This window comes from Apteryx mantelli, chromosome Z, assembly GCF_036417845.1.
Source record: "Apteryx mantelli isolate bAptMan1 chromosome Z, bAptMan1.hap1, whole genome shotgun sequence".
In the NCBI taxonomy this organism is placed as follows: domain Eukaryota; kingdom Metazoa; phylum Chordata; class Aves; order Apterygiformes; family Apterygidae; genus Apteryx; species Apteryx mantelli.
In genome coordinates, this window is record NC_090020.1 from 1,247,343 (window position 1) to 1,263,758 (window position 16,416).

Sequence of the window (16,416 nt, forward strand, 5' to 3'; positions counted from 1 at the left end):
GCAGATATCAGGGTGGCTGAAGTCCCCCGTGAGAACCAGGGCCTGGGATCGTGAGGCTACTTCCAGCTGTCTGTAGAAGGCCTCATCTATTTCTTCTTCCTAATCAGGTGGCCTGTAGTAAACACCCACAACAGTGTCACCCATGCTAGCCTGCCCTTTGATCCTTACCCAGAAGCTCTCGACTCGCTCTTCATCCACCCCTAGGCACAGCTCCATACATTCCAGTTGCTCTCTCACATAAAGAGCAACTCCACCACCTCGCCTTCCTGGCCTGTCTTTCCTAAAAAGCATGTAGCCATCCATGACAGCACTCCAGTCATGCAAGCTATCCCACCACGTCTCTGTAATTGAAAGAGATCATGGCCCTGTGACTGCACACAGATCTCTAATTCTTCCTGTTTATTCCCCATGCTGTGTGCATTGGTATACAGGCATTTCAGAGAGGTGATCGAGCATGCATATTTCCCAGGAGGGGTGCAAGAGGATCCTCCATAGCCATGTCCTGTATGCACTTCCCTGGCTGCATGCTGGAGGCATCCCAGCTTGAGCTGTGTTTTGCTGACTGTCTCTGTAACTCTCCCCTTCCCCCACCTTTCCTAGTTTAAAGCCCTCCTTAGCAGGTTGGCCAACCTGTTGGCAGACACACATGCCCCACTTAGTGAGGTGGATCCCATCTCTCCCCATCAGTTGTCAATCTTCAAACAGGGTCCCATGGTTGTAGAAACCAAAACCCTGTTGCCAACACCAGTGGCGCAGCCAGTTGTTAACTTGGAAAATTTGTCTACTCCTCCGTCATGGCTGCCAAATCCTATAACCTGACAGAATTGAGGCTGCTGCGGCTCTGTGACCCCATGTTCAGCCAGCAGCAAGGCTGAGCGTGCATGGTCAACAGGTATGCATGCACATGTACACACAATATACTGGCCACACAGATCGACACAGAAAGAAAACACAGCATTCAGTGAGGAACAATATGAATGGCCCAATCCTGTTCATCCCCTCAGGCTGATGAGGATGGAAGTCTGCTAGTAGAATATATACACGTATATACATGTATAATATATATCCCCCCATAAATGGCCTTACACCCCCAGTCTGCCAGTACCCTGGATCCCCAGTTGCTCTCACCTGGGCATGTGAACCCCCAAGGCCCACAGCCCCACTCCGGCTGCTGATACTGAGATGCCCTCACACAGACACACTGACATGAATCTTCCCAGGAGCTGGTCCAGGCCTAGGGTCTCCCCAGCAAGTGACTCACGGGCCCTTGGTCTCTCAAGTGTCTGTTCCCCAGACCTGAGATCTCTCCGGTAGCTGGCTCACAAACCTGTTATCCTACTCAGTGGCTAGTCCTGCTAGAAGTGAACTACACATGTATTCACACACACAGAGGCTGCAAGATCCCTGGGGAAACACACATACTCCAGTCTCTGCAGGTGCTGGCACCACAGAAAATATGGTGGGCCCTTGTGACCCATGGTCCCCACCCCAGTAGCTGGCACTGAGACCTCCATGCACACACGAACACACATGATAGAGAGCCTCTCATCCATGAAAACAGTCAGAAATACAGTTTGATAAGACCAGACAGACTGTAAAGCTCAGGTGCAAGGCATGGTATGCAACTTGTTTGTGTTTGACCAGCCAGCCCCCTTTATCTCCTTTTCTTTCTATTTTCCCATACTTTTTTTCCCCCAATTTACCTTCATTTGTCAGAGGATGGGCTCTAAGTGAGCCAGCACTGCATATTACTGCCTGCAGCCAAAAGAGGTGGCTTGTGCAACGTCAGCTCAGCAGTGCTCTTCAGCAATCAAAACAGCAAGTCAGGATTGGGAAAGGAGCAGAAAGCAAAAGGGACTATTGCCACAACTCTGTGCATTAATCTCAGCCACCTACATCTCAGATGCTGTGTGCTTTTCAGGTCTCTGCTCTGAGAAAGCAGATCATAGGCTGAGAAAGAGCTCAGAAAGATGAAGATCAAGGTCTGGGAGGGCTCCTGTATGAGGAGCAGCTGGAGATCCCCCACTTGAGCTGTCTAGAAAGGAGATGAGCTGGGGGAATATGACAGAAGTCTACACAATCCCAGGGAGCCTGGAGAGCAGAAGAGGGATCTACTGTTCACTCATTTCCAGGACAAGAGCTAGGGTCCACCTGGCAGAGCTGGCAGGAGCCAGGCTCAAGCAAACAAAAGAGGAGGTTCTTCACACAGCAGGTGACAGACACAGGGGCTTGTGTTGTGTTTACTGACTGCTGGAGCCTGGGCAGGTTTGCAGAAAACAAACCCACTAAGATTGCTCAGTGCAACAGGGCTACCCATGCAGAAACCACATCTGAATCAGGAAGTCTTTCAGCTAAAATGCCTGGAAACTGGGAGACTGTGAAGGGGATGCACCAGATGTGCTTGCTCTGATCTTACTCTTGGCTCATTTGGGCCTTACTACAGACAGGATACTGCACTCAACAGACCTGTTTCCTCCCTCCACGTAATATTTTTCCCCAGAAGCCAGAACAAGTCTCTTCTTCCTTTCTCTGAGGATCTGGGAAGTGGCCCAGAAACTGGGCTGGCCCACTGGCTACAGCAGGCAAGTCCCACGTTACCTACACCATATGGATATCAGCACCTGTCCCCAACAACAGCTGTTGGCTGCTTTCCCTCCACACTGCCTTGGAGTTGTGTGGGAAGGGATGGGCTGGGAGGAAAGGCCAGTCTAGGAGCATTCCCACACCCCTTTCCAATCTCGCTGCAAGCCCAGAGCAGGGGTGCTGTTATTTTGCAAGAACAGATTTATGATGACGGGGTGAATCACTTCTCCTTTTTGCACTGTGGGGCAGACCTGATTGCTCACCTGCTTTCCCAGGCCTGTAGTAAACCTTTACCTTCCCCACTGGAGAAGGAGCTCTGTCATCGGCATGCTGCAGAGCAAATACTACCAGAGAACTCAGGAGGTGCCAATGGGGGCCACCAGGCACTGGGATCCTTCACTGCTAATGCAGAATGTCTTAAAGAAGGTTTCTGAATCTGGAAAAACAGAACGGAGAAGGAAAGAACATGTGCTTCAAGTCTGTAGGCAACTTAGTCTTGCTTTTTAAATGAGATAGAGCAGCCAAACAGCATTAGATTGATCTAGTGATCTTGGCCCTTCAGCCTTATAGCAGGAATAAATAGATCAATTAACTATGGGGAAGACAGAGTAAAACTGAAGAGCAAGGGATAGTGGAAACTTGAGACCTGAAGTTATTTACTCTATGATGCATTGAGGTATCAGAGTGAGGACCAAATGGACTGTGATTATCATCTGCTGTGATGCCTTTATACTGCCTTTCTGAGGGCTTTCATTATTAATGTCTGGTCACACCCATAGCTGTCTGCTATACAAGATCAAGACATGATTTTAAAATGATTGTAAACATTGCTCAGAAGGATAATTTGCCATGGCCCCAGTGATTTGCTCCAGTAGTTAATTACCTCTCTGGCTAATGTCTACATGTTACTTCTCATCTGGATGCTCCTCATCCCCCAGCCATTTAGACTTGTTGCACCTGTTTGTCAGGCAGTTACAGATGGAGTCACCTCCTCTCTCCTTTGGTTGTCTAGACTGAATTGCTCCAGCCCAGTCCTTTCACAGGCACATTGCCCTTTATCTCTTCCCACACGCCTCCATGTCTGCCTGCTGCTCTCATCTTGCTCCAGTTTGTCAACATCCATCTCTTGTGTTGACACCAGAGCAACACTTGCCATTACAGGACTGCCTGTGTCTGTGCAGTATGCAGAAGCGGGCCCTGCAGCCTCCTGTCAGTATCCCCACAGCTCCCATTAGTGTTTAGCTCCCCTCTGTTTGTGTGCTGCTCAGCACAGAGGCCTTTACTTATCCCACTGAGCAGTTGATATCACTATGACTCAGCTGTGCCCTTCAGTATATATCATCCCTTCAGTCCTCCCATCACTTGTAGAGACTGACACAGAAGCAGCACAGGGCCAACATCTTATCCCCTGGGAAGTCCATGAGAAATTCTCCTATGTGAGGAGAGGAAACACTTGTCTGAATCCACTGCAGCAGCTCATGCTTCATCTGCTGGCTTCTGGGCTTGCTGTGGTCTGTCAGCCAGTGTGTCACTTCAAGCACTCTGCAGCATTTTAGTGCATCAATGTCATGCACGAAACGCACAGTCCCATCACAGACTCGTGCAAGCTAATCCCCCAGGACCCCTGGCCCGTAGCTTGCTGTTGATTAACTCCAGTGACCTCCTTTTCATTCTTTCTTAGTCTAGGCCCAAATCATTACATTTCTGAAGAACAGAATGAGGCTGAAATGCTCTAATTACTCAGTCTGATTTCATCTTTTTAAATTTAGCCCAATGCTCACATTTTTCCAATCTTCAGAAACAGCTTCTATACACAGATATTTCATGAAAACACCTCTGACACAGAGTACTTTTCAGCCAGTCCCCTAGGATGCCCTGATGCATTTTAACCACGTGCAAAAGCTTTAAACCATCTCTTTGGAAACTGTTGTTTAACTGTACTCTCTGTTTAAGATGCTTTAGGAGCAGAGAGCATTTCATTAGTATCACATTACATGACTTACTGCTTTCCCAAATACAGATCAGAAATGCTGTGATTGCAGCTGAGTTGACTACAGCATCATTAATGATGCCTCCAGTAACAGTCCAGTGCTGATTCCAGGTTTTGTTCCCTCATGTGTGCCTCAGCCCTGTATTCTTCTGATGGCTTTCCTTTGTTACATCATTTTCCCCATATATCCTAACTTCGAACACACATTTGCTGTTTGTTTGCTGTTTGTTACATATTACAGCTTCATTCACTTTCTGTTAGGGACAGGTGATTGCCAGTCAGGCTAGCCTTCTTTCTCAACTGGGGGATGGTAGCTTTCAGCAGTTTATATTCTCTGCTTTGGCTGGAATTGTCCCCTTTTGGCTTGGAGTTGGTTCTGACTTAGCAGAGGTGTTCTTCTGCAAGCTGGCCATATATGAAGCTGCTGGTTTCCAGTCAGTGACCCACTCTGTCCAGAGAAGCTCTAGCCCATTTTCCATGAAAGATGCAACACTTTTTACCATCAGGGAAAACAGGCATATGCAACTATGCTGCCTCTCCATCTGCACTCCCAAGGAACTCTTAGCTGGAATGGCCTCTAGGCTCGGAGTTGCCCAACAGCTCCAAGTGTCGGAAGTTTGTGTGTGTACAGAGTGGGACAGTCTGATCTGAGATAGGCCCTGTGAAAACAGAGGCCAAGAGCTCTCAGGCATTTTCTGTAAATTAGCAGCCTGCTACTGAAGCCAGACCCACATGAAAAGCCCTAATGGTTCAGTAGACCTGCAGTGCACCCCCACTACCTGCTGTGTCTGCCTGGCCCACTGCTGAGCAGTTAGCAGTCTGCCCCAAGCCAGGTGCAGCACACAGTGCCTCATAGCCAGCTGGTTATTGGAGGATGCAAAGGGAGCTGGCAGTAGGGGAGTAATTTGGGAAATATGGGGAAGAGTAGGGAGACTTGGGGTTTTGTAGTGGAAAAGAAAGAAGAGGAGAGACAGGACATATGTATTAGTAGAAAATCATCTTTGCTCGTTTAACTGTTTGCACAACATCTCATTAAAGTTAGAAAATATTCCCCTACAGTTTTGGACATTCCCAAGCAGAGTCAGAGAGTGGTGTTCCACACAGTACTCAGCTCCAGCCCCACAGGCTGGATTTACTGAGCAAATGTTTTGGCTTGCAAGCTGTCAGGAATGACCTAGTGTGAGTTCAGAGAGGTGTCATAGGGATTTCCTACTTTTCATGCCCATGTGGCATAAAAGGCCAATAGTATCATGGGCAGCATTAGGAAGAGTGTTGCTGCAGACCACACCTGGAGCACTGTTTTCAGTTCTGGGCTCTCCAGTGAAGAAGTACACAGACATACTGGAGCAAGTCCAGTGAAGAGCCGCTAAGATGATGAAGGGTTTGCAACATCCAACATATGAGGAGAGGCTAGCAGAGCTGAAGGAAACTGGAGAAGGCTCAGGGGGGATCTTACTGATAAATATAAATATCTGATGTGAAGGTGTAGAGAAGTTGGAGCCAGACTCATCTCAGCAGTATCCAGTGACAGGACAAGAGGCAATGGGCACATACTGAAATACAGGAAATTCTATTTAGACATAAGAAAAAGCTTTTTAACTGAGAGAGTGGCTGAAGACTGGAACAGGTTGCCCAGAGATGTTGTGGAACCTCTACCCTTGGAGTTATTCAAAACCCAACTGGACACAACCCTGAGCAACCTGCTGTAATAGACCCTTCTTTGAGCAGGGAGGTTGGACTAGATCATCTCCAGAAGTGCTTGCCAGCCTCAACAAATCTATGATTTGGTGAATCTCTGTGCACTTCTCCCTTGGGCAGAACTGTCTGTGCTCCACAGAGAATGTTTCTGTAGTTCAGCATAGTACCTCAGTTATGGTGGCTGAGCTCTGTCATGTCTTGCACTCCATTAGTATCCTCCTGCTGAGTGCAAATGGAAAGGTGCTCATGCTGACATGCTGCAGCTGGCATGTGCATGCATTGCCCTGGGTGGCTGATCTTCTGAAAATGTGAAACAGCTGTGGTACATGGCTTCAAGCCCATATACCATGTCACAGCAGTAACATGGATTCTCATTATTTTGAAAGGGATGTTTTGCTGTATTTTTTGTTCTAGAATAAATATAAGTTCACAGAACCACCAAATGATGGGATGTTTGTTACTCATGAGAATGAAATTGCTAAACACATCATATGGATATGGCTGAAAGTGACCAGGCAATTTTCCTTGACACCTATCACTTTGTTTCCCACCGGTCCTGGTCAGAGTCTCAACAAGCACACTATTTGAGGGGGAAGGTTAGGATGGACCAGTTGTGGTTTGGTTCTTTCTCCTGAACTGCAAGTTGCTTATGGGATGCTGTTTTTCTGCTTACTGTGAACAACTCTTTCAGCTGCTTTTTGTTTTAATGCTGGCTGTCTGTGACTCTGGATAACCACATTGCAGGAATGTGTAAAATGAATGAGGAAACTGCTGTGCCAGGGAAGCAGGCATGGGATGTTAAACTGAGAGGAAGGCTGAGGAGATGTCACGTGAGGGCATCCCGGTGTGTTCAGCAGCATGCCAGCTAATGATGGGGTACCCTCTCTTCTAGTTCCAGGTTCAAGTGGGAATCTGAGGTTGCCTAGGGAAAGTGCCTCTGTTTGTAACTGCAATATGACATCAGAACAGATGGCTTGGATAGGTCCATCTTCATTTTGTCCCTTCAGCTTGGTGTTTACAGGAGCAGCCTTGTGAAAATGGGGACAGCATAGATCATAGATGAAAACCAGCTTCTGTTATGGGTGTTAGGGGCCATAGGAAAATGGATTTCTGAGATGGACATCATGGTAGCGGGGAAACATATGCGGCAACAGCAAGACCTCTTAGTTGAATTTTGCAAGTGTTCCCCTCCTGGTTTCTCCACGCATATGCCTTGCTCTGTCCTTACTTATTGCTGCTCTGCTGCACCCTACAACACTGGTGCTGACTGGCAGAAGGGGTGGACACATGATTCTGACTGCTCATATGAAAACAAGTGTCCTTTTTTATTCTCTTCCAGCCAATCCCTTGGGTATTCTCATAGCAAATGTGCTGTCACCTGCACTAGTTCCAGAAGGAAAGCACATTCCACTGATGGTAAATGAAAACTAGTTTAATCAGGCAGCTGGGCTGTTTGGGGTCCTGCTGCTTTATATATTTGCAGGCAGTGGAGTTGGAAAGACTGGTAACATATCTTTGCTTGTGTTGTACAGCTGGGTGTTTATGCCATCCCAGCAGTAACAGCCTGTGCTCTAGCAACCGTTGGGATTCATGAGAAGGTTCCTCCAACACCTCCTTCTGCCAGTGCCACTAACTCCACCTCCCAGCCATTCCTCACAGGGCTCAAAATGGTAAGTTCCATAGCGCAGAGAGAAACCATCACTGCAGTGAGGGTTGTTCTGGGGAATCTGACAACAAAGCATGCTCTGAACCCTGCCCTGTGGAGGGTCATGACAGGGTTAAACTGGTGGAAAGTTGCAAGTAGCAAGCAACAGGAGCCTTAGACAAACGTACTCAAGGACACCAATGCAGCTGGAAATGATACATCTTGAGAAAGTACAGATAAACTAGCAGAAGCCAGTGGGAACCAAGGTTAAGGGCAAGACAGCTTTTCTAAACAAGTAGCAAGGTACAAAGCATGATCGCTGCGTGTGTGATCGGTGTAATGATTGGCTACCTGTGACATAATCTGCATGATGATTGGCTTAGCAAAGTGTATCTGTGAAACCACTGAAGCAGCTAACTTCTTAGTATAAATATGCTTAGAAACACACAATAAATGTCTCAGGACACACAACCTCCCGAGTCCGTGCCATCATTCGCTACACTGCCCCACCAAACCTGCCATGGAAAGCCCCTGAAGGAGATCCAGGTCTCTTCCTTCCTCAGGGAGTTAGCATCTGCTCACAGCAGAGGTGGGGCAGATGCTGTCTGGCTATTTAGTTATGGACTGGCTGCTGTTCAGTTGGCGCAGACAGATAAACCTGGACTCCTCCAAGAGGACCGCAACCCTGAGCCTTCTGAGCAGACCATATGCAGGTAGCAAGGCACATGGCAAAATGAAGAGTAGAATTTAAGGGTACTGTGGAGTCCCCTCTGCCCTACACAGTACCTATTTTTGCTTGCCCTCTGGCTGGCCTTAAAATCCCCCCTGACAGCAGAAAGCTAAATTCCTCTAATGCTCATGGGATTGCCCTCTTCACCTTTCTAACTGAGGAGTCAGAGACACTGACCTTCAAAACCACTGTCTCAGCTGGGCCTTTCTTTCCCCTCCACTTCTTTTAAATGATGTGGTAACTTCTTTTTCTAGCTCCTGAGAAACAAGTCATACATCATCCTGGCTGTGTGTTTTGGAGGAGGAATTGGGATGTTCACTTGCTTTTCAGCTCTACTGGAACAGATTCTCTGCGAAAAAGGATATTCAAACGTGAGTCTGTCTGTCTCCTTCCTTCCCCACTTCCCACGTGATCTATGATAGTCAAAATGTTTTTCAGTGATTAAGGACTCAGAGCAAAATGAAGGCAGGTGAATACCCTGCACTGTCTATCTCTCATTTCCTGATAATGTCTACTGTATGTTAAGCAGCACATTAATCCAGAGCACAGTCAAGCTTTTAGTATAATAGATGATCAGCATTTTCATTACTGTCCTTGGCCAGGCCCCCATTTGCAAATGAAATGCCCTGTCTTCCTAGACACTACTGAGGGAAGAGTGTTGGGGTTCCTTCTAAGTCACTGCAGAGCACTGCTGCCTGTGCAGCCCTCTGATCCCTACCCCAGAGGGGAAGAAGGCCTAGACAGGTCCTGGAGTGAGCAGGCAGCTGGAGGCAGGCTGATGCAATTACCTTTCTTCTCTGCATAGTCTAAAACAAGGACATGGTAGCAGAGATCGCAGGTGCTGTGGCAGCTCTGTTTCCTCAAGCATCCTTCCCTCCCATGGCACTGGCTAGGTGCTGCATTCAGGGTTGAGCACAGGGTGTTCGCAGCCGGTTCCACCTGCTCTCTCCCTGCCTTTGCAGGGACTGCCCCAGTTCCTGCGCTTCCCCTCCAACAGGCAGCGCTCCTGACCTGCTGCTTGTATCCCCATGGAAGACCTCTTAAAACACCTCTCCAGTTGTTGCACCTGCACATCTACCTACCTGCTCTCTGTTCCTCTCCCTCTCGATTTCCTACAACCATGTGATAGCCCACTCAGTGCCATAAACTGTGGCCATGCAGCCTGGTCACATTGACTCAGTCTGCTGGCTTTTCACCAGTAACCTTCCAAGCTTCCCAGCCTTGCTTCTGGTGCACTGCAGTGCTTTTGTCTGCATGTGACTGGCCTGTCCCAGCCCTGCAGCAGAGCCCACAGGAGCTATTCCAGACACCCTTTCCATCTACTCTGCCCCTGAAACTCCCAAAAATGTTTACCCAAACTTGTTAAAGCCTCCCTGCTTTCAGGCTTGGTGTCTGATTTTGACTGCTTCTCAAGGAGCTGAAGGGGGAGAACAAGCAAAGACAGACAGTCACAGCAGGCAGTAGAGCACAGGTCCTATCCTTGCTGCCACCCACTGCCTCTCTGCTCAGACCTCCCTGCCCCAGCCTGGCTGTGCAGTGTCTGGTATAACAATCTTTGGGCAACCAGCCTTGTGGTTGGCAGTCAGCCAGTACAGGTTCCTTGTAAAATAAGAGCCCAGAGCATGGTTATAAACAGAAGATCCCCAAAGAGTTTTATTTGTTACCATAGCAAGTGTGGACAAGGTACCTGGTCCTGCTGGAGGAACCAAGAGCTCCCGTACATGTGGAATGAAGCGTTCAATGCCAGGGAACTGCTGCTGCCCCACACCCCAGCTCCCTGGTCAGATATGCAGAAACTCATTATCCACTGAGACCTTGGGATTGCTGTGACCCTGTTGTCCACATGCCCCTGAAGCAGCAGTCATCCTAGGGCAAGTTATTTGCTACTCTGAGCCCAGTAGAGGCGTTTGCTATTGCAAAGGGCAGGGGAATCTGTCCTGCCTCATTAAATGACTTACTGGAAGCAGGCAGATGGGTCAGTGACATTAAAACCTCTTGCCTTCCAGCTTTAGCTGCTCAGTCACTTGTTCTTCTGCCCTGCAGGTATTTGCTGGCCTGAATGGTGCACTATTCACCACATGTGGTTTGCTGGGTGCCTTCCTACTAGGACTGTATGTTGACCGAACAAGGAGGTTTATAGAGTCCACCAAGATCTGTTTCTGTCTGAGTGCATTCGCTAGCATCGTGTTTGCAGTGGTGAGTTCTCCCTTGCATTACATCATATCTGTGGGCCTACTTCTGTTGCCATCTGATAAATCGTCAACTCAAAACAAGGTCAATTGATGTTGTGGTATTTATTAAGCCACCTGTTCTGCTTTGGGAATATCTTCATACCCATGGGGCTGGAGTGCAGGTACTGCACGCAAACCCAGTCACTGCCAATGGGAGCCATCACCCAGCAGGAAACTGAGCACGAGGCATGGGGCTCCTGGACCTGCAGAGGGCCCAGGCTGATGCAGGCATCTGTTTCCCCAACAGACTTGTGCTGTGCATTTCTACTGCTTGTTGAAAGACCCAGACTACCTTATAACACAGGTGTGATTACTCCTTCTACTGGGCCAAGATCCCAATGATGTTAGCTCCACTTTGAAGAGACAGATGAATGTTATGCCTTGCTCAGTGTGGAAGGGGATGCCTGATGCAGACCTCACATTCCTTTCCTCAGTGCTCTGGCATTTTGGATGCTTTGGATACAGGTCAGCATGCCTGGACTCAGGTAGAGCACAGAGTAGACATCAGGCTGAGTCAGGAGCAACAAGCAAACCCTTCCCTTCCCTTCCCTTCCCTTCCCTTCCCTTCCCTTCCCTTCCCTGCCTCCTTGCGCTCCCCCAACCACCGCTGCATGCAGGGAGGGCTAAAACACAGGGCTGGAGACACGAGGAGAAAGGCAACCCCTTCTTCCTCCAGGCCTCTTCTGCAAGATTCAGGATGGCCTTGCCTGACAGGGCTGCCCACTAGAGCCACACCTTGGGGACTCTTGGGAAACAGGGACACACAGCCAACACATGGCCGACTCGTTGTCCGCCATGGGGGCAAAGGGCTTGCTTGGCCCCCTGCTCCCGAGCGGGCACGTTTTCCAAAGCCTTGCAGTTGTGTCTGGGGGCTGGCGGAGACTGGCCCTCACCACCTGCCTGCCTCTGGGGGCAGCAGTCATTCTGGGGCTGAGAAGGCAAGGAGAGCAGTGGGGCACGGCTGCTAGAAGCGCCGTGTCCGCCCCCACCGAGGTCAGGAGCGGGCAATGGCCTGCTGGGTGCTGTCCTCCCATTTGCAGGCTCAGCGCTGGCAAAGGCGGGTGCACATCCTGCTGCGGGCAGTGCGGCCGTGGGGGCCACGGGGACAGGATAGCACTGTTAGCACGTCCCTCCTCAGGTGGGGGGCACTTCCCCTGCACCGCTAAGTATTTCTACTCCTGTAAGGATGTATTTCCCGTGCTCGCTTTAGCGAGGGAACAAAACCTACTTGCCAAGTTTCCCCCTGTAGTTTACCGCCCCCGAGACTGACACACTGCTGTCCTCTTGTCTGAGCAAAATGGCATGAGTCTACGAGTTGTTTTGCCACAGCTTTTGCCACAGGTCACCCTCTCCTTGCAGCCTCTTGAAACAAATCCTAACCCCCAGGGTGTCCCAGCCATGCGCGTAACCATTGACCTGGCCATTCTGCCTCACAGTTTTGTAATGCATTTATTCTAGACCAGTGATCGGCCATGTGACTACTCCACTTCGCCTCAGGGGGGTTTTTCCCCACACACCTCTACCATTCACTTGCCAATTCTTTTTCACCCCGCTCTCTAGCCACTGGGTGCCTCCGGCCCGCACAGCATATGAGTCCCTATAGACACAAGGGGCTCCTTGCTCCAGGGCCAGTTCCACCGCTCTGAGCTCTGCCGGATGGGCCGAGCCATCCGTCTCCTCCGGGAAAGCTTCTCTGGTCTCCACCGCCAAAGCTGCAGCTTTGCCTCTCCCCTCTTCCCCCAGTCGTTCTGCACTCCCGTCTGTGAACTGTACCCCTGCTTTTGTCTCACCGTCCCAGGGTGGGCCATCAGTTCTCGGGAAGGAGGGCAGCTGGGAGTACTCCACAGGCATCCCAGTTCGCTCTACACTCTCCAATAATTTCTTTCCTTTACCTGTACACATAAAGTTTTCCATGTGTTTGGCTACTTCCTTGCCATTCAGCAGTGTAGCTGGGACAGGCCTTCTGCAGCTATGTCAGGACAGAGACCTAGTGTTCCTCTGTGGGAATGTAATACAGAGGGTAATGAAGGAGACACCAACCCTATGGCAGCAGGAATGACCCCCTTGGCTTTACTAGCATTGGCTGGACAAGGCCATGCTCCTTCCTGCAGAGCTGAGGATGAGGCTGTTTTAGGAACCGAACTAATCACCAGAGTTTGTGGATGATTTGGGTGTTTTTTTTTCCCCCCCCCAATAATACCCTGGTGTTGCAAAAGTGAGTCTGACAGTGTTGATACATGATAAAGAATAGTTTTCAGCCTAGACTAAGCTGCAGCAACCTGGTGAATTCTCGTATGTAATCTACTCCAAATGCCACTTTAGACACATTAGCTTGTATCAGGAGGAACGTGTGTGTTTCACTTCATACCGGAGATCAGCTGAGTGGATTTCTGGTAAGTTGCTGACCAGGGAATCAAGTCACAGTAATAGGACCACATCCTTGTTTTCCAGATAATTCTGCTGATCTCTCTCCCCTTGCTTAAACTCAACAGATAAATCTCCTGTAGCCATTTGCTGACTCTAGAGGCTCAGGTAAAAGAGGTCCTTCAATAAAAGCATGAGGAAGGTACTGGTGAGAACAGTGAACCTCTGGGACTTCCCTCTGGTGATGGTGAAATACAGGTTCAAACAGAGACTTTCTGTGCAGCAGTGCTGATACTGAGACTTTGGCACTGTTTCTCTGCCTGCAGGCATCTCGGTTCAGACACCAGGCCATAACCCTGGCCATAGCCAGCTCGCTGTTTGGGTTCTTCGGTTTTGCCATCTACCCCGTTGCCATGGAGCTGGCTGTGGAGTGCTCCTACCCCGTGGGAGAGGGCACATCTACAGGCCTGATTTTTGTTGCAAGGTAAGCAGGCAAGTTAAACCTATCTGACAGTTGAGCTTGGGTAGTGACAGTGGTGTGGCTGCAAATAAAGCAGAGCATGGATGTTGGTGCTAGCCATGCTGCTGAGTTTCTTCTGTCTGGCACGCATGGACGTGAGCATGGCAAGGGGGGAGCTGTCCATCCGTAGGTTTTGCCTTAAACAAAAGGAAGACAGCTGATGGCCATCCATCCTGATGTGAGCTGTAGAGCTGATGAACTTCCACTAGAGTTTAAAGCAAGGAAGAGTATGTGGGTCTCGTGCAAGAAGGGCAAGAAGACAGCTGAAGTTCTCCCTTCCTTGGCACAAAGCAGGGAGATAAACCTGCTCAGCATCACCTATGTCCAAAGCAAGCGTGAGCTGTGCACCCAAGAGTGGTGCCCCTTTCCATGGCAGCACAGGGACCTGTCAGGCCTCAGGGCCCCCGTGGGCAAGATGGGGCTCATCACTCTCAGGGCAGCTGGTCCACACCAGACACGGCAGTGACAGTCCTTTCCATGCTCAGCTTACGTGCCTTGGGCTGGCACTGAGCTGCAGCAGGGACAACACCTTGGAGCTCTGAGCAATGATGTGCATGGCCCAGCACCACATGTGCGCATCTGGGGGTTCAGCAGCAGCAATGAACAGCTGTCAGAGAGGGGCATTGGACACCTGCCCTTGAGGGCTGTTGTCTCCCACTGGTTGTCGAGTTTATTGTTGCTTGGCAGCCAGCTGTGAAGGAGGAGGAGGCTGAAGTCATGGCCTGGCTTTTCCCCTGCAGTGAGAGAGTATTTCCAGTCTTTGTCCAGTGACTAAGTCTCAGCTCACTGGCAGCTGTGGTTCAACAGCTGTCCACCTCTGGTGGAAGTACGCAGTGGCCCTGCCATGCTGGCCATGTGTCTGAGGGCGTGCTGAAAGGCCGGCCTGCCCACCCTGTGAGGCAGGGCTGGTTACTGAGGGCCTGGGTCAGAGGCAGCTGGCAATAGTTTGCTCCGCTAGAAGGACCCTGCTCCAGACAGGGGCTTCACTTCCTCCCCACTGGGGCAGCCTGGCTGCCCTGGCAGGACTGGTGAATCAGGCAGGAGCAGTAACTGCATGACAGCTTCTCCCCACAGCCAGGTCCAAGGCGTGATTTTAATGATTCTGCTACAAGCCCTCACTGTGCGGGTTTCTGAGGACCCATCCTCCACCTGTGCCCTCGACCAAGACGGAGCCCTGGACTGGACCGGTAAATACCTCCCTGGGAAATCACACCAGACACTCAGTTGCACCCCATGTGCCCCCCACAAGCCCTCCCACGTTTCGCTGTCAGGAAGCCTGCAGGACTGATTCCTGCTGTAGCCTGTCTTTTAGCCACCTTTCCCAACCTGATGGTGCACTCTCTGCTGCTGCAGCTAAAACAGGGCTGCAAAACAGCAACTGAGATGAACTAGGGCACAAAAGTGTGTTTGCATTGTAGGTAAACCCTGGCCTTGATCTTTCAGCTGGTTCATGTTCATGTAACAGTGACACCAAGCCCTGTGGACACACTATAATGTAGAGGCTGGCAAACACCTTTTCTAAAAATCCTCTTCAGCTGAGCAGAAGATCTCAAGACCTAGCTCCAATAGCTGGCAGGGAACTACAATTGCCAAGAACTTCACAATAACTGCCCCCCACCCCCACCCCCCTGAAAATTTGACTGCTTCATGTTTGAAACTCTGCAACTGCCCATCTTGTCAGATTAGAGCTGGATCTCATCATTGGGTACCTGTCGCTACTCAATTTATGATCTGATACAGTCAGGAACATCTGTGGAGAAAGGCAGGGAAGTGTTTTTTTGAGACAATGCTGGAATGAGAGCACAACTACTTCCAAGCCATCATGTATAGCCTTTTTGCATTTACTTTTTTTGCATCAAAAATGTTCTTAGGGCACAAACCTTTCTTAGATTAAAACTTTTCCTTCAGGGACCTTTGCTACACTTCGCTCTCTGGTGACCTTGTAGCAAGGAACATCGCAGGTGTGGACCTGGTCTCTTACAAAGCCCAAGTGTTTTGATTAAGTCTTCCTTGTAGCTTTCATTACCGCACCCCCAGCACACCCCCAACTCCCCCACCCCCACCCCAACACACACACACACACACACACACACACACACACACACAGAGTTGTGCACCAGTGTAAGACCTCCAACCTGTGGGACCAAGCAGGACAGGAATTGTGGAAATGTTCCACGCTCCATTCAAGCCCTCTTCCTATGGGCTTGGTGTGTGAGAGAAAGTTTGGCTCTTAACAAACCGCTGTTGCCCCACTGTGAGCTGCACACCTGCCTTGGGGACACCCTTTGGGAGGAGATCACTGAGACTGTGCAGCTTCTGGGGAGCTGACCTCCAGACCTCTGCACCTCTGGGGAGTCATGGATTCACCCTCTAAAAGTTTATCTTTCTTGCAGTCTCAACGCTGGTGCTGGCTGGGCTCTGCAGTGCCATGGCTTGCTTCTACGTCATCTTCTTCAACACTGACTACAAGCGGCTCCATGCCGAGACAAACAGTGGCACTTTGGTCAATGCAGAAGACAGGGCAGCAGCAACTGTTCCTGAAGCCTAACCGGGCTGAAAAGGGCACACCAAGGGCTGATTATGGACGGACTCAGGTCTGTGGGCAGGGGCTGTGACTGTGAGTGTTCACCTGAAACACTGGAATGTTTGGGTCCT

The 16,416-nt window shown here is 49.9% G+C and overlaps 1 protein-coding gene across 2 annotated transcripts in view; it reads left to right on the plus strand.

Annotated features, from left to right (window-relative positions):
- The window catches only part of SLC49A3 (solute carrier family 49 member 3), a 32,473-nt gene that overhangs the window by 14,258 nt on the left and 1,799 nt on the right, over positions 1-16,416 (plus strand). For both annotated transcript variants that reach the window (XM_067315517.1, XM_067315518.1), the window contains exons 4-10: positions 7,611-7,687; positions 7,804-7,941; positions 8,901-9,017; positions 10,690-10,842; positions 13,568-13,725; positions 14,836-14,948; positions 16,155-16,355. In XM_067315517.1, coding sequence (XP_067171618.1) covers positions 7,611-7,687; positions 7,804-7,941; positions 8,901-9,017; positions 10,690-10,842; positions 13,568-13,725; positions 14,836-14,948; positions 16,155-16,309 — 911 coding nt within the window. In that variant the 3' untranslated portion in view covers positions 16,310-16,355. The remainder of the gene's footprint in view (positions 1-7,610; positions 7,688-7,803; positions 7,942-8,900; positions 9,018-10,689; positions 10,843-13,567; positions 13,726-14,835; positions 14,949-16,154; positions 16,356-16,416) is intronic.